The sequence below is a fragment of the Artemia sp. Qi Xiang Cuo genome, chromosome 4 (genome assembly GCF_049724085.1).
Source record: "Artemia sp. Qi Xiang Cuo chromosome 4, ASM4972408v1, whole genome shotgun sequence".
Lineage (NCBI taxonomy): Eukaryota > Metazoa > Arthropoda > Branchiopoda > Anostraca > Artemiidae > Artemia > Artemia sp. Qi Xiang Cuo.
Window position 1 is genome coordinate 8,580,443 of NC_142797.1, and position 18,905 is coordinate 8,599,347.

At 36.0% G+C, this 18,905-nt stretch overlaps 1 protein-coding gene across 1 annotated transcript in view; it reads right to left on the reverse strand.

Moving 5' to 3' along the window:
• The window catches only part of LOC148952753 (HIG1 domain family member 2A, mitochondrial), a 63,263-nt gene extending 61,721 nt beyond the window's left edge, over positions 1–1,542 (reverse strand). The window contains exon 1 of the mRNA XM_089087399.1: positions 1,370–1,542. Within this exon, the coding sequence (XP_088943525.1) occupies positions 1,370–1,517 (148 nt within the window). The 5' untranslated portion in view covers positions 1,518–1,542. The remainder of the gene's footprint in view (positions 1–1,369) is intronic.
• Positions 1,543–18,905: the final 17,363 nt, after the last annotated feature.

Sequence of the window (18,905 nt, forward strand, 5' to 3'; positions counted from 1 at the left end):
AGCCAAAAATAGACAGTAGTTTATTTCTCTTTATCTGGAGGATGAGCCCCTGTAATTTCAAATCTAGATTTTTATGATAAGCATTTATGTCATTGAAGCTTGTTTTTATATTATTCAATGTTTAGAAAAAATTGTGCAAAATACTCTTTAGTTACAATTTTTTTTATTGAACTTTGGCAAAGCAAAGCATTAATTAATTAGAGAAAAAAATTATTGGATATACCAAAATCATTATAACAGATATAGAAAGTGAAAACATTGATATATTGTTTAATCAAATTATCACCCAAAACATCCAATTTAAAGCAAAACATCTCATTGTAAAACTTACCTAATAACAGACTTGAAGCAAAACAGTAGTTTACTTTGGATGCATGAGCTAATTGCCTACAGGCAGTTACAATGCCTCTGCTTTGCCTTTGTCAACATAGTGTTAATCAGCCATGAAAGGGGAGAATGAGACATGAATTATGCAAATAAGGTACAACATTTTCCTGGGGTTCTGACCATAACTGACTGTTCCAATTTCTGTGCGTTTTTTTGAATGTTGTCAACAAAAGTAGTGCTGAATTTTGCAGTTCCAAATTTTACCATCAACAATTCAGGGTAGGATTTATTCAAATTCCAGGTAAATATTTGCACATTCGGGGGGTTGGGGGGGTTAAGTTCGTGGTAACTTTGCAGTGGGTCATATATTTAGCTAGGATGCATGCAAGTGAAACATCATTTAATGCTTTTTTTATGCTCTTTCATAATTCATATATATATATACCTTGGGGGCCCCTTTAAGGGCTCAAGATGCAATTAGCCCCAGAAAAAATTATTGAATTATGAAAGAGCATTAAAATAGGCATCAAGTGATTTTTTCACTTTCATCCTAGCTAAATTTTATAGCCAACTACAAATTTACCCCTTTTTAACCTTACCCTAATATATGGCCTATATTATATGTTTTCTATGCATTTATTGATTCTTGATTTTGTTGCCAGCAATTTGATTTATAAGTAAAGTGATTTTAACAAGATTTTAGCTAACACAGGAGCTATAGGCTACAAGCCATATCTAAAATAGAAGAAAAAGATATAATCTTTAAGGGTCTGTATAGGGCTTAAAATTGAATTTGCAATGGAAACAACTATCCTATTTGGATCCAGAAAGAAATTCAGATTCTAGAGGTAAGTTTGTTTCGTAGCTAGGCTATTTGAATGCTCTTCTAGCCTAATAGGCCTATTTACCCCCAGCTCTACTACATTATAGCTATAAATACCTATAATACTAGCCTACCACTTCTAGAACATACACGAATACAAATACAGAAGCACAATTCTGAGTTGAATAGGCCTAGGCTAGTCTTTAAGATGTATGCTACCTATTGGAATAAAAGGATTTTCTGAAAACTTCCTTTTCAGTTTTTGCTTAAGTGTCTCATTTTGTTGTAGTGCATCAGCTGGACCCAATCCAACTTCTTCTCTTACTCTTATCCATTCTAGCTCTGCATCATTTGGACTGTTCCCCATTTTGACTTATTTAAAATATCCGCAGAAACTGAAAATCACAATTTTTGGAGAGACACATGTTCCCTAGGGGAAAAAATTAGTATTTGTTATAGAATTTGCTTGGTAAAAAAAAATCATATGTATGTTAAAAAATGATTAAGTCAACTATTAGTTAGTGATTTGTGGTATAATAGTTATTTATATTTTTTTTGACATTTTCTATTAAGTATGTAATTTTGGGCGAAATATTTAAAAAGAACAGTAATGGCGAAATGCAAAACCAAAAGAAGTAAAGCAAGGAAAAGGTTTCACTTTTCAGCCAGTAGAAACAGAAGGAAAAATAACAGACGAACGCGAAACAAGTTAGAATGCATAAAGTAAGCTGAAACTAGCCTTGTACTTTAGATTAGTTTTGAGAAAGGTAGCCTTTTCAGCTTCACAACTCTGCTTAATCCCAGTTTATGAGTTTTGGTAAAATTCTATTTTTGGCTATATTGGAAAGGGGCTAGGTTAGGAAAATGAAACTTTCAGGGATGGTATACACGCTAAAGTATGTCCAAAGAAGGTATTTTGAAGTAGCCTACCTACCTCCACTCCTCCCTCTACAGGGTCCTGACCTTTGTTGATCTTTAAAAATACATGTGTTATAAAAGCAAAACCTTGCAAAATAGATATTCTGCTTAAATAAAGGGTAAATATATACCAAATCATATTATTGAGTTAGGGATAAAGTGAATACACCATTTGATGCCTTTTTTTATGCTGATTATGAATATAATAGGGTAAAGGTACCAATGATTTGACAGTGCAATTTTGTAACCCCTGTCAAAATTTTCCTTCAAAATGGAATAACTCTGCTTAGCCGTGACTTAGAGGGCCATCTCTTGAAGCTGTTTTGTATTTCAACAATAGATAACGTTAACACAATATCTGCTACACCCAGATAAGAGAAGAACATTTAATTCAGTCAGTTTCCTGTTTTCAACAAAAAAGGAGCTCCAGACAATTTTTCATGTATAGTTTGTTCAAACTGCTGTTACTTACTTATTTATTGCAAAAAAAAAAATTGGGATTAGCACCAATGCACCAAGATACATCTGATTTTATCTGTATTCTAGCCAAATTAGCTTTTTCTTGATAAAATTAAATTAAATGGCAATAAATATCACATTGTCAAAACTAGATTCCAAGTGTCAAAAATTCTTGTTTAATGTAGATAAATACCAGGTGCACAAACAATGTTCCTTAAGTCAAATTCAAATGCAGATAATGGCTTCTATAAATTGATTTATTTCTTTTGTGAATATCTTGTAGTAACCTTGTCAAAATTTTCAACAGACAGCAACAAGCCCTGTCAAAATATAGGTGACTGTTGAAACTTCATTGACCATGTGAAACAAATGAAAAATAGTTGGTGTCGAAATTCCAGGGTCCACTGAACGAAAATAAACCTGTCAAATTTATTGGTGCCTGCTACTGCCAAAAATTGCAGAGGTTCACATGGTAGTCATTTTTCCTTTTCCTAAGTACTTATCAATGAAACTAAAAAAAAATAAAAATTGGAAGATCTTATTTTCTGGGTAGGAGAAGGGGAAGGTAAATGCCTAGAACCATATCATAGAAATATCAAAAGTGACCCCCCCCCCCAACAAAAAATCCTAAGCTATGTTTTAAGAATCTGCATATGAAAATAAAATCCACTAAATCAAATAAACTTCTTGAAATCCACTCCTGTTTTCCTAGATACTATCCCTTCCAAAATGCTAGTGAAACAATTTTGTTATACTAAATACTATTTGTATTTAATAAAGTATATTAAAATTTGTTGTACCAATTTTGTTGTACCAAGTACTACATACTTGAAATGATTTTGTTGTTTTATTACTTCTACTTTTTGCATAGTCTTTTATACTTTTATACATTAAATGAAGTTGAAGAAAAACTAAGAAACAAGAATATACATGTCAAATACACCAGGTTCCACCCACAAGTATTCCCGAAGTATTTAGATGCGTGTCAAATTGGGTTCCGACTTGAGTCAAAAACAGGTAACTTTTTTTGTTGTGTCGAATTTGTAGGTGAAAATGCTCTAATTTCAGAAAATTGGAGTTTTGTACCCTTTCCAGATAAAACTTCAAACTTCTCATCAAACAATTAGATTCCTAGATGTTTTTCCTACATACTGAAACCCTCTTCAAACCAAAATTCTTTAAATTAAGACTTCCAGATAAGAAAAACTGTTTTTTTTTTACAAAAACTGTAAAATCATCAGTACCTTTACCCTAATCATTTCTATCAGAAATGAATTTTAGCCCCCCCACCTATATATTCCAATTCAGGGTATATATTTCTACATTAGGGGGGGGGGGAGGGTTTGGGGGTAAATTTTAAACTTACCTCCCATTTACATCAGAAAAAAAATTTGGTAAATATATACCAAATCATATTATTGAGTTAAGAAAAATGTGAATACACCATTCAATGCCTTTTTTTATGCTGATTACAAATATAATAATCATTTCTATCAGAAATGAATTTCAGCCCCCCCTATATATGCCAATTAGGGTATATATTGCTACATTAGGGGGGGCAAAATTTGTTTCTGATGGAAATGGGAGGTAAGTTTAAACTTTACCCCCACCCCTAATGTAGAAATATATACCCTGAATTGGCAAATATAGGGGGGGGGGCTAAAATTCATTTCCAATAGAAATGATTATTATATTTGTAATCAGCATAAAAAAAAGCCATCAAATAGTGTATTCACTTTATTCCTAACTCATTAATATGATTTGGTATATATTTACCCAAAATTTGCCCCCCCCCCCCTAATGTAGAAATATATACCCTGAATTGGCATATATAGGGAGGGGGGGGGCTGAAAATCAATTACGATAGAAAAGATTTATATATTTGTAATCATAAAAAAAAAGGGCATTGAATTGTGTATTCACTTTATTCCTAAGTTAATAATATGATTTGGTATATATTTCCCAAATAAAGTACTACAAAATTGTTTTAAGCTTCACAGCTTGTCTCAATCCCAATTTATAAGGTTTTAAACATATGAAAATACCTTTCCCAAATTTTGAAAAAAAACATTGATATGGCTTAAAATTCTACTCAAATAACAGGAATTGCATTTTTAGAAGGGTAAAATTCTAGTTTTGCTACTTTTTGCAATCTTGGAAAGGGGTTAGGTTAGGAAAATGAAACTTTCAGGGATGGGTGTACAGACTAAATTAGGCTATGTCATGGGAAGATATTTTGAAGGGTAAATATTTACCAAATCATATTAGTGACTTACGAATAAAGTAAATATGCCTTTTTTATGCTCTTTCCAAATATAATAATCATTTTTGTTGTAAATGAATTTTACCCCACCCCTGTATAGGCCTAGGCCCATAACTCGTCCGTATATTGTTGGTCCACTTAGAGGGGGTGGGGCTAATATTCGGTACGGTTTCCCTGGGAGGTAAATTTAAACTTTACCTCCAACATACCGCACGTTCACACCTATCCAAAGACTCGGTATATAGGCTCGGGGTGGGGGTAAAATTAATTTTTGACAAAAATGATTTTCATATTTAGAAAGAGCATAAAAAAGGCATCAAGTGGTGTATTCACTTTCTTTGTAAGTCAATAATATGATTTGGTAAATATTTACCTTTTGAAGTACCTACCTCCACCGCTTCTCCCTCTAGAAGGTTAGCAACCTTTGATGACCTTTAAAATCACTGTTATGAAAGTGAAACTTTGCAAAACAGATCTAATGCTTAAATAATATACAAGAAAATTGTTTTCAGCATCCCAATTTATAAGGTTTCAAAGATCTGTGAATACATCTCCTAAATTTAGAAAAATCCATTGATATGGCTTAAAATTCAACTCAAATAATAGGAATTGTATTTTCAGAAGTAAAACCAAAGAAACTGATAACTGCTAATTATGGTAAAAGGTTGTTTTTTCAACATTTCAGTAGGTATAGATCTGTCAAGTGGGCAAATTTCTAAGACTTAGAAATCAGAAGAGGGTTAAGATGGAAGCTTGACAATACCTTCCCAGAGTAAGTTGGTGGCCCTGGATTTATTACTGAATGTTCCATTTTCCTGACCTAACCCTTTCCAAGATAGAAAAAAGTAGCTAAACTGGAATTTTACCAAAATATATAATTTTGGCTAGCCAATATATTTACACATCCGGGGGTTGGGGGGGTAAAAATATAGTGGAACTGCAGTCAAAATATGTTGTCTGGAATTGTTCTGCATATTATGAAGTAAGAATTGTCTTCTTAATATGTTTCCTTCTCAACAGCCACTATTCTAGCTTTTAGCACTATTCTTGGTAATTGTCTAAATTCCAATAAATGTCAAGTAGGCAAATTTCTCAGACTTGGAAATCAAAAGAGGGGTAATGCAGGGGCATAGCTACAATATTTTTATAGGTGGGGCAGGAGGGGCAAGATGGGATGCTATTGAAGGTTCTAGGGCCCTGCATTAACCCTCTGCTTTTGAAGGTTCCCTGGCATTTAACCCCCCCCCCCTCTTGTAGAAAATACTCCCCCAGTAAATCCCCCCTCATGACAAATAAGGCTTTCCAAATTTGAGATTTTTTTTTTATTTCTGTAGGGGGATAGAATTTTGGTATGGTGTATTATGCACCACTCACTCAAGTTTACATAGTGTAAAATTCAAGAACACACCAGTTTTTTTTGTTAGTTTCTTCATTACTTTAGAAATAAATTTGGGCTATAGATTTGCACATTAGGGGGGGGGGGTAAAGTGTAGCCAGTCTGCATGCAAAATGTGTTTGGTACAATTATTCTACATACTAGATAGATAGATAGAGAAATGTATTTTAAAGCCAAATATATGGCTATGAACAAAGTAAAATAACATAAATGAAAGGCACAAATAGCATTAACTTTGATCAGCAATCATCATAAAACACTTAAATGAAACACTACATTAACCTAATAATAGTACTTAATACTTGGAAACATGGTTATTGAAAACAAAAACACTTGGAAAAACCACTTAAATGAAACACTACATTTACTTTGTAGGCCTAATTTTTTTTTTTTTTTTTTTTTTTTAACAAAATTTCCAAATATCTTGCTACTCTTCTTTAATTTTTTAGTGGCTATATCTAGAAAGAATTGTTTTCTGACAATTCTGAAAAATAATAATGAAAAATTTTACACAGTTTAAACTTGATTGAGTTGCCCATAATACACAAGTACCAAAACTCCTTTCCCCTACAGAAATTAAAAAAAATAAAACTCAAATAAAATTCTCAAATTTGGGAAGCCTTCTTTTCCACAGGGAGGGGAGAGGGGGGATTTACCAGGGGAGTAAAGTATTTGGACAGTTTGAAGCTAGAAAATAATTCTTTCTGGGTATATAGCCACTGAAAAGCTACAGAAGAATATTGAGGTATCTGGAAATTTTGTTAACTAAAAAAAAAAAAACATCCCAGGAAACAAAATAAATAATGTTTCATTTAAGTGTTTTTTTTTCCAAATGTTATTTTTTTTCAATGACCATTTTCCTAAGTATTAATTACTGTTATTAGGTTAACATAGTGTTTCATTTAGGTGTTTTATTATGATCGTTGATAAAAGTCTTTGTTATTTGTGACCTTAATTTATTTTATTGTTCTATGTTCATGGCCTTAACTTAGCATTTAAAATACACTTCTCTATCTGTCTATTTATTATGAAGAATAATTGTACCAAACAAATTTTGCATGCAGATCTGCTCTACTTTACCCCCCCCTCTAATATGCAGATCTATAGCTCAAATTTATTTCTAAAGTAACAAAGAAACTAACAAAAAAACTGGTGAGCTCTTGAATTTTACACAGCATAAACTTGAGTGAGTGGCACATAATACACAAGTCCCAAAATTCCTTCCCCCTATGTAAATAAAAAATTATAATACAAAACTCGAATCAAATTCTTTAAATTTGGAAAGCCTTATTTTCCAGGAGGGGGGGCTAAATGCTGACAACCTCTATTGATGTAGATGCTATTCAAGCAGTAGTGAAGAAAAGCAGCTATTTAATAAACATGCTACCTGATGAATTTAAAAACATTATGCAATGCATTATAAACAGTAGACACACATTCAATATTCATAAATATAAGTGCTGGTGCTTAGCTTTTGCTAAAATTGTTTTGCTGAAGGTAACAGTCATTTAGCATAAACAAGCTTTTGGGTAGGTTATGGTAAATGTTGTTTACACTTGGCTTTTTTCAGCTATGTTCACCATTAATGCTGTAGTAGATATTCCCCCTCAACCCCCATGTCCTGCACAGGATGCTCACTCCCATAATTGAACCAAGCTCTATTCTAATAGCCCCAGGTATTGTGTTATTCATTTGCTCATAATTTTGAATGGATTTTGACTCTGTAAGATTTAATTTGTAGTACTGAACTTTTAATATACATGATTTATTGAAATATTATTAATTACTTTTTGTTAAATTGATTTACTTGTGGGTTTGCCAATTTACATTAATAAATAGTATTGATATCAGCAGGCCATATACAGCCAAAACAAAAATTATCAGCAGTGCAGTAGCAGTGTATAAGCAAAGATACAGGATATAAGTCAAAGTATTACCACAGATTGTGTAACATTATGTAGTGACATATTCTCTGTATTTAAATAGCAATTGTATTTCAAATTTTAAAGTATTCAAAAAAGTTAAATTTAGAATTATTAACTTATCCATTGGATATTGTTTGACAAAGAATATCCAGGAAATCCGAACAATCCTGGCAGCAGAAACCTTCAATTAATCAAAAATTGAAAGAGATGCCAATTGGAAGGGAAAATTGACTCCTTGAGTTTGAAAATTACCTTCCCCTTTGTATCTTTGATTAAAAAAACAAATTCTATAAAAATTATGTGCAAGTCTTTCTTGTGTAATTCAGGGTATGGGGGCCTTCAGAAGCAAAGATTGTTCTCCTATGCTGCATGAGAATTGGTTGGTATTGCTTATACATTACCTTAATTAATACCTTAATTTGTACTTTGGAGCAAAATAAGGTCCATGCTGGATCTGTTCTCCTCTGCATCAATGATGGTAATTTGGAATGTCACTGTGTTATGGACCCAGTGATGTTGTATTAGTTGGCAGCTGAGAGGGATGGACTGTCCTACTTATATTTCCATGGCTTTTTGTTCTATTCTTTGTCAAGTCTTGAATTGAATGGGGCACTAGTGGGTGCAGTCACAGTTTTGTCTTGAAGGTTGTTCCAGTTGTTGGAAATACACTCAGTAAAAAAGTTTTGGTGCAATCTGGTCTTCACTATTTGCTTTGCTAGCTTCTACAAATGTCCTCTAGTGGTGTGTTAACCTATTATGTTTTGTGAGGAAGGTGTTGTTTGATTGACTATTATATTTTTGTAGGTCAGCATCATATCACGTCTGCAATGTCTGAAGACCAGTGTTTATAGTTTTAGGTACTTCAGTCTCTTATTGTACAATATAGTTTTCAGACCCATGATTCATTTGGTGGCATGTCTTTGGTTATTCTGGTGTCATGCTTTTAGGAGGGGAGGTCAGACAGGTTCCAAAATTCAAGAGTGGCCTAACAATAGCCTTGTAAAGTCTCAGGAAGACAGTGTGTGAGAGGCTGGTGATAGTGTGTTTCAGCGGGCCTAGAATTGACTTAGCTTTTGACACTACTTGTTGCCAATGCCCATGGAACTTCAGTTGCTCATCAATGAGTACTCCCAAGTGTTGTTCTTCATGATTGGTTTGTAGCTGAATATCAGACTGTGACTTCTGGTCATGCATGGTATGCTGGTGGGGAGGATTGTCATTACCAAAATGGAGAACACTGCATTTATTGATGTTGAACTCAAGCAGCCATTTTCTGGTCTACTTTTGGATTCTCTGGAGGTCTGATTGCAGGCTTTGTTGAAAGGCTGTTCTGAAAAGCTTGGAGTCATCAGCATAATGTGTGATATTATTTGTGGCTTCCTTTTATCATATCATTTATGTAATTGATGAAGAGAGTGGGGCCTAGGATGGTACCCTGAGGAACTCCACTGACATCACATGGTTTGGAGAATAGTTTATCACCATTAATGGTGAAAAGTTGGACCTGCTGCTCTTGGTCTGTCAGGAGATTCATCACCCATTCTACTACATCAGTGTGGATGCCAAATGCCAATAATTTGGCCCTAAGGCATCATTGGGGCACCTTGTTTAATGCTTTGGCGAGGTCAAGCAAAATAAGGTCAGGCAGTAGCGTATCCAGGGGAGGGGGGGGGAGGGGCCCGCCCCCCCCCCGAAATTTCTTTTCTTCTTTTTTTTAAGTGCCAATATAGTAAGTTCTGAAATATTCACGCTTTTAAGTTATTTGCAACACCCGTTCCTATTTTCATTTTTTGTTAAATGGCTATCCATTTCTCCGGCAAGCTTATATCATTATTTTATCATCAAACGTGCAATCGCCTCCTGTAATCAAACAAGATGTCAAGAAATTTTTCTCACTATTTAACCCTCGGAGCTATAAGCACTAGCTTCTCTGCAATGAAGGAATTGCAATAAGGAATCAGACTAAGAGGCAATAGTTCATTCAAACGGTGCTATAATTCCAGTGTAAGCTAAGCATTGAAACAGAAAGGTTGCGTGACAAGGAAGAAAGAAAATGAAGCAACGCCAGCCCAGCATTAAGCATTTCTTAAAGCTTGCAAAAACCAGCAATGACGGTAAGGAGTTTACTACTATTCTGACAATAGTTTGTATTTAGTGGGTTTTGAAGCGCGCATGTGTCACTTGTAATTAAATGCAATTCCCAATTTAGATTGAAGACGACCAAATCTAAATTTCGAAATCTTCTCGTAAGAATTTTTCTTAGCTATGATCAATTACAGGAAACAGTAAAAATGATCATTATTTGGGTGGGATCAAACTTTTTTGAAAATTAATCTTTTTCTAGAGCCCAAAATGGGATTATTAATAGTTCATTCATTTTATATTCTATTTCTTGTGTAACTATGAGCATGGTTAATGTTGGTTCCTTCATATTCCCGTATTTCCAGAAACAAAAAGCAGAATCCCACAAAAACGGTAATTTTACCGTGTGAATTGATCATTTAGAGATGTTCCAGAATTTTTAGCCGTGTCTCTAAAATTCAATACTTTTGAGGGGGGGGGGGCGAACTTTGACCTACCAAACAAGTCATGTACGCAAATAATTTAATTAACAAAAGTTAATTGTTTTCAGTTTTTATGAGTTTTACGAGGAAAACGAGTTTTTGCGACCATTAGTAAAATCGGGAGAAAAAATGTTCTGATTATGATTTAATTGCCAAAATTGATGTTTGTCCAGGAACAGCGAGATAAGTTATAAAATGAGTAATTTAACGATTCAAGGGCAATCTTTGAAGCCTTGGAACAGTTGGGTAGAGAGCATTTTCTTGGTACTTTAATGTTAAGGTCAAACTACATGATGCTCCAACCAAGGGGGTAATAACTGACCGTCGTAGGTGTCCCTTCCTTCGTGCCTCTGGCTGTGCCTCCGTGCCTCCGGCACACCTGAAACAGCGTGTTACTGTAAGCAAAGGAACACAGTTTTATCTTTGGCTTATGGAAAGCGTACGGCGCGTTTTTTACAACGGCAAACTTTCTCCTCTTGAGAGGTTATCTTTACTTGGTCGTGTTGTTTACTGCGTTCGACATTGAAGATCCTGGGTCCTAAAAAGCGGACATTATGCTTTGAACGAGAATTTTATTACCACAAACCTTTACCATTGCCTAGAGATAAATATGCATTCTCTAGTGCTTCTCATTTGTCGATTCAAACGGCTTGGACTTGAACGTCTGTTCAAACTCTCTGACATGAATAGCCAACCGTGTGAATATTTTTTTTAGGAAGATGCGGTCTCAAACCAGCACTTACTGTACTGTAATAAACTTGTCGTTCCTCCAACTTCTACATTGAATTCGTCGATACGAAAGCATAACGGATTTTGAAGCTCAATATTCTAATGAACACTTGTCCTTGCCCAAGGCAAGCGAGTTAGATCCATTGGTGTTGTGTCTGTCAGTTCCGATTTGTCTTTGCCCGGGGACGATGAAATCAAGCTCGAGCTAGGACGAGCTCCTATTGAAAGCCAGCGAATAATGAAAGCCTTGATACCCGACGACGTACTTTCTGCTTTCGGTCACCAAGTACCGAATGTTCGTCTTTCTGTACTTCACGACAGTGACTCAGGCGATGACTCAGAGGAAAATACTCTGTCCGATAAGCAGGAAAAGGCTTCCGCGACTGACACTGAATCGGGCTCTGAAAGTGACGGCATCTTTGAAGATTTGCCAGTGATTGCTCACTGTGTGAAACACCAAGTTGAGAAAAATTGGGTTAGTGAGCCTGTGACGAACATGAAGAATTCTAGGTTTTGTCTTGTCAAGACTTCTGACGGCTCCATAATACCAATAAAAAAATCCACGCTGTTGTGGCTTCTGAGGGAAAGCTCTGAGAAGCTGAGTAGTGACCGATTAAAACGGGTGATGGTCCAGGGCTGACGAATAGGACTACGCGAGTCGCCACAAACCAATGCAGAGGTTGGAGTGAAATCGGACAATAAATATCTGAGAAACTAGTTATTTTTGTTAGCTGGTTGCTTTAATTAGCGTTTTTTACTAACAACTCGGTAGCAACGGTTTTTGTGACAGTTGCTTTACAATTTTCTCTTCATTGTGTTCGGCTTAAAAATGAAGACATTTGTAGAGGTTGGTTTTGATTGGACCAGCAGCATATCAGGCTGTTATTCTGGTGCACAAGCAGAAATTAGGAAAAAATATTAGCGTGTGATCTACATCCAGTGTGCATTGCACAGCTTAAATTTGGCTTTATGTAAAACTAGTAGGGTAGGACTTGTTAGGTCAACCTTTGCTACTATACAGCGGATTATATCATTTTTATCATCTTCACCAAAAAGAAAAAATATGTTTGTAGAAGCGGTCGCTGTCGTTTGTCCTGATAGTCCCGTGAGAAAGCTTGTGAACTTGTGCGAAACCAGATGGGTGGAGCGTCACGATTGCATTTTAGTTTTTGTGTCTTTGTATTGTGCGATTATTTCCATACTTGAGGAAATAGTTGGTAGCATACGGAGCGATACGGAAGTTATTTCAAAAGCAAATGCGTTGGTTTCAGCAGCAACCGAATTTAGTTTTATGTTCATGTTGGCTATGCTAGAGTTTGTTAGTGCCATAATGCTCTCTGTCTCTAAGGCGCTGCAAGCCAAAGATTTAGACGTAGTTGAGTGCTGTCGGCATATTAAGCTATGTTCTGATACTTTACTGCAGTCAAAACAAAATGATTTTGAAACAATTTTTCAGAAAGCCTATGAGCTTGCACAAGAGGTAAATGTGGCTCCGGCTGTTTCATGGTCTATCTGCCGAAAGTCTATCAACGATAATGAGTCCACCAAAGTTTTTTTATCGCGAGTCATTGTTTAAACCTTACTTTGCTTCACTTATTGAGGAACTTGATCAAAGATTTTTGCGCCATCAGGAGGCATCTTTCAAAATCGGAAGGCTTTTGCCAGCTAACAACGAGTCATTAAATATTAATGAATTTGTGAACGCTGTTGCTGTTTACGAGGGATTTCACGGGGGTAGACGTGCGCTCGAATGTGAGTTAGTCCTTTGGAAACAGAAGTGGCTCGGAAAGTCTGAGAAACCATCAACTGAAGAAGAAGAAGATCAACTGTTGCTTCGACTCTTGCGTCATGCGATGCAAGATTTTTCCCATGCATTCGAAGGCTTTTGACGATTTTTCAGACATTACCAGTGACTACCGCTTCTGTTAAGAAGAGTTTTAGCTGTCTTAAGCGATTAAAAACCTGTCTGCGGAGCTCCACGGGCGAGGAGCGTCTGAACGGACTAGCTCACATGACCCTGAACCACGATATCCAGGTCGAAGCTGACCAAGTTTTTGATCGATTTGCAGCCAAAATATACCGGCGGCTATTACTGTGAGAGGTTAGGTCGTCTTTCGTTGCTCGTTTCTCTAAGTGCAGTTGATTCTGTTTTTTTAAATTTTAATTTTTTTTTATCCTCTGTAAACAATGTTAATATCAATACATTTCTTGCTTTCATGGCTGTTATAATAGGTAGACTGAGGCCCCACCCCTTCGAAACCAAATTCTGGGCAATTGTCTTTGATATAATATTATTTTTTATTTATTTGGTTCTCTAAAACAAGGGTCCCATAGGCAAATATAAGGAATAATGCACTTCTTTTTTTTATATTTTATAAATTCTGCTGCTTTGTGGCAGTTCCAAAACATCTCCTCGCCCAAAATAGAAACTCTCACTGCTTCTAACTTTTTTTTTAATTCTGACTTTGTTAGCAAAATATTGTCATCCCTTCTCAAACAAAAAAGTCTACAACTAGAAATAATCATGACAAGTGTGTACTTTTAATTTCTTTACCTAGCTACCCCCCCCCCCCCTACCTCCCGCCTGAAATCTTGCACTATGATAGATAATTTTCTTGCTCACATGACTGCTATAAAAAGGTAGACTGACGGCCCCCCCCCTGAAACAAAATCCTGGATACGCCACTGAGGTCAGCAGGTACTCCCCTCTCCAGAAGGTCAGTGACGATTTTTTAAGTTTCAAGTAATATGGTCTCCTGACTTCCCTGGAAGGAAGCCATGCAGGTCTGGTGACAGTATATTGTTGGACAGAAGATGTGTCAGAATTTTGGGGTTCATAATGCATTCCATGGTTTTTGCTACAGCTAAGGATAAGCTGATCAGCCAATGATTCTCTGCATTTGTCTTGTCACCTATTTTGAATATTGGTGTAATGTGAGAGCTCTTCCAATGCAAAGGCACAGTCTTTGAAACAAGGGACTTATAAAATGTTTGACATAGTGGAGTTGAGATCTCATTAGCCAGTTCTTTTAGGAGCCTTAGGTGGATGTCATCTGGCCCTGCTGACTTGTTAACATCTAGCACTTCAAGTCACCTCATGATGTACCCCAGAGAAATCTTGATAGGTGGCATAAGGTTTGGTACACTGTATGCTGGAATGTTGGGGAGAGAACTGTCAGGATCATTGGTAAACACTGATGCAAATTGCTTGTTGAGTAACTCAGCAATTTCTTGCAGATCAGTAACTTCTGTGCCATTAAATTTCTTAAGCTTCATTATTGAACATCTACTGTGGTCTTTGCTAGATATGTAGTTCGAGAACCTTTTGGGGTTTCTCTTGCTATCATCCACAAACTTGGACTAAAATTTTGAATAGTTTTGTTTATTGATATTTCATAGTTTATTTTGAGCCTTTGCAAACTTTTCATAGTGATCAACTTTCACTATTTTGCATTAGGCTACTTGTTCAATCATTTTTTTTTTTTTTTGGTTTCATTCTCTATGTATCTGAGGGTCATGTGTGGGAGCGTCTTGGGCTTTGGCACAAGTTTGGTAGATGCGTGCCTTTTCTGGAGCATTGTAAGCTCCTCTCAGAAACTGATCCTTTGTTGATCTACCTCCCATTGAAGCAAAGACCCCCAGTCCATACCACTCAACTCTCCTTTGATTGCTGCATAATCGGTGTAAGTCTTCTTGATATAATCATTTGTTATTGTGTGGAAGGCTAAATTGACTTCAATGACAAGGTGGTGACTTTTGCCTAAAGGGGGCTGGTAACTTATGCTTTGTAGCTGTTCTTTATTTCTAAGGAATACCAAATCAAGGAGGGTTGGTCTCTGGAAAAGTTGATGCCTGATTGGCTTTTCAACTATCTGAGGCAGGATCAGATCATGAAGGCACTCAGAGAATAGGTTTAGAGGAGCTTCCATCCAGCTGGAAAGGGTCAAATGGGAAGCCTTCTCTCCAGTAAAGCGTGGGGAAGTTTAAGTTGCCGGCTATCAGTAAATTCCCTTCGTAGCTTGCAGTCAAGTTAAAAAACACTTGTAATCACTCTTTCTGTTTTGAGCTGATGTGGGGCTCCTATATATGCAGCCTACTCGAGTTACCGCTGTGTTGTTGTGATCAGTGAGATCAAACCATATAGCTTCCACATAATGTGAGTCACAGGATATACTAACTTATTGAGCACTGTAGGATACTTTGACAAGTGCCAATGTACCTTGTCTACATTTTGGTGACTGTAAATTTGAGATAACAAAATATCCAGGGAACTTAATATAGGATTCAGCCAACTTAATAATACTAGACTTTGGACAAAATTTGGTCAGAAAAGCCAGGTCATTATTTTTTGAGTAAACAACAGTTTTCAGCTCATTCAGTTTGTTAGTAAGCTGGTCACTACTTCAAGAGGTCATGATGGAATTGGATATACTTCTTTCTAGTAAATGATACTTTAATAATTTGGTTCTTGATTTGGAAGGAGGACACAGAGAACAACAACAGCAGAGGAGTGTTAGGTGCCATGGTTCTGTCATTTTTCTCATTTAAACATTGAACATTACTCAAGGGACCACATGCAATTCCATACTTACTCGACAGGAAGTTTTGGACAGTACTTGCATCATCTTCTGTGCTGGACATCATCTTCTGTCCTGGACCTCTGCCTGAATGATCTGTTTAGTTTTGGAAGCACTACATTTGAAAGATTAAGCTGCCTCAATGCTGTTCACCTTGTCCTTGATAGCACTAAGTTTTACTTTAAGTGTGGTCTCAGATTGCACAAATGTGTTTGAAAGACTTGCCTGGAGGCTTAACATAGCTTGTGAGATCACCTGTGCAATGTCTTGGATATTATCTGTGGAATGCATAGGAGTTGTGACTGCAGGAACAGCCACCTTAGACTGTGGACATGTCCATTTGAAACCACTTATATCTTCCATTTTATTTAGCAGAGCATACTCATTGTCAGATATGTTTAGGCATACACAACACATCCATTTGTCACAATTGTTGCAATTCAGCACACTTGAGTTTTCATCAAGGTCCAGGTTACAGAGCAGGCACTTGTCTACATTCTTTTTTGGGCTTTCTCTTTTGTGTTTTGCACTGCCTGGCGGCATCATCTCTGGATAAATTTTTTTCTGTGGCTATTAAGGGATTTTCGATTTTCCTTCAGCGCCAACTCAGCAAGGGAAGCGTTGATCCCTGCTCACCTGATCCCTGTAATTTAAGGGATTTTACTCCTGGCAGGTACACTGGCGCTTGTGGCAGGTGACCACCCCTCTTCTGCTTGCTTAGTCAGTTAATTAACACTAGAATGCTGACTTTTTGGCTGGATTTTCAAATATTTATATTGGCAACTGCACAGCAGCAACAGCAACAAAGAAAATTCAAAATATGGAAACAGTAAAATCTCAAAGGGATTTAAACTTATATATCACCAGTTAGAAAACACATAAACAGAATAAAACACCAAGGTGAGTAACTATAATATAACGCTTTAGGGTCTATTAATTAAGAAAATAACACACTAGATTTGGAAAAAATGTCTTTGACACTCAATTTGAGGCAATAATACACAATTCAAATATCACAATATCACATGGGTACAATTTGAGCCTTTTTTTGATGTCATGATGTCCAAATGGACCTTAAATTAGAAGTTATGCCTTTGTAAAATTATATTTTTTGTATTGAACCTTTAACTTTTGCCTTGGCTTGTCTTTTGTCATTATGAAAGACATATTGCTGAACCTTTGTTTTTTTTACTTGTTCTGGTGGTGGGACAAAAACTGCTTTTTCTTCCAACAATTTATCTAGTCCAGATTTTTGATTTTCTAAGGTATGGAAGGCATTGACAACCACCTTTGATTCTTTTAATTGTTCAGGTGGTGGGACGAAAACTTTTTTTGCCTTGGTTTGTATTTTGTCATTATGGAAGACATATTGCCAAACATTTGTTTCTTTTAATTGTTCAGAGGGTGGGACAAACACTTCTTTTTCTTCCAACAATTTATCTAGTCTATTTTTTTGATTTTCAAAGGTATGGTAGGCATTAATGACCTTATCCATGTCAAAATCCAAAACCAAATCATCATTGCTATCATTTTTGATTGGTTTGGTTCATTTTACCTTGGCTTATCTTTTTTTGTTATTAAATACATATTGCTGAACCTTTGTTTTTTTAACAAAGATATGGTAGGCATTGACTTTATCCATGTCAAAATCCCAAACTCAATCGTCATTGCTATCATTTCCAATTTTGACACGTTTTGAATCTTGCTGTCCAGGTTGATCTTCATTGTTCTGCTCACATGTTCAGTGTTGCATGTCTTCTAACTGCATGTGTCTTTGCTCTTCATTTTCATTTTTGACTTGTTCAAATGCTTGGTGTCGCATGTCTTCTAACCGCGTCTCCTTGCTCTTGATTTTGATTCTTGTCAAGCCACCGCTCTTCTTCTAACCACGTGTGGATTTGCGCTTCGTTTCGATTTTTAACTTGCTCACATGCTCGGTGTCGCCTTTCTTCTAACTGTGTGTGTCTTTGCTCTTCATTTTTATTTTTAATACTCTCTAATTGTCATTTTCACATATCTTCTAACCACCTGTGCCTTTGCTCTTCATTTTTGACATGTTTTTGGATTTTGATTATTTCATACAATTTAGCAATGGCCTTTGCTTTAGCTGTCCGTATTGGTGCTGTGGAAATTGATGGTCCAGATTGTTAAATTTCACATCTTATCACGTTTGATGGTTCAGGCGTTGTTTTCAAAGAATCATCATTTATAGTAACTGAAAATTTTCGTTTTTTGGGCCTTCCAACAGACATTATGTTATATAAATAACTGTTGTGTGTTGGAAACTCAACAATCTTATTTATGCTATGCTTGACATCATATAAGAAAATGCCTATATGATGACATATATGATGTGACGAGAAATGCTTATATGATGTACTAACATAGTACATGACATCATTTGTAAAAAAAAAAGAAATTAAGGCTCTTAATGATTTTTCTCAGACTTCTGGCCTATCTAGATTTTTTTTTATGTGAGAGTATCTCAAGATACCTATTTTGCCCCCCCCCCCCCAAAAAAAAATATGGGCCATTTCCAGGAACATACATACATGCATACATACACAATTTTTGAGGAACCACCAAGATCCTTTAAATTACCAACCAATCAGTCTAACCTGCAAAATACTGGAATCTATCATATCTAACCACATCCTTGAGCACCTGAGCAAAAGAAAAATAATCACTAGCAAACAATTTGGGCTCTTGAAGAGAAAGTACGTGGAGTCACAGCTTCTTCTGGCAGTAGAAAACTGGAAAATGCATGCAGATAAGGGTGATCAAGTCAATCTATGACCTTACATAGGTGATCTCTGTCATTTACATAGAGCTTAAAAAAGCCTTGTGACAAAGTACCTCATTGTCACCTCTTATACAAACTCTGCAACCTTTGTCTGGGAACCACAGTTGATTGGATCAAACAG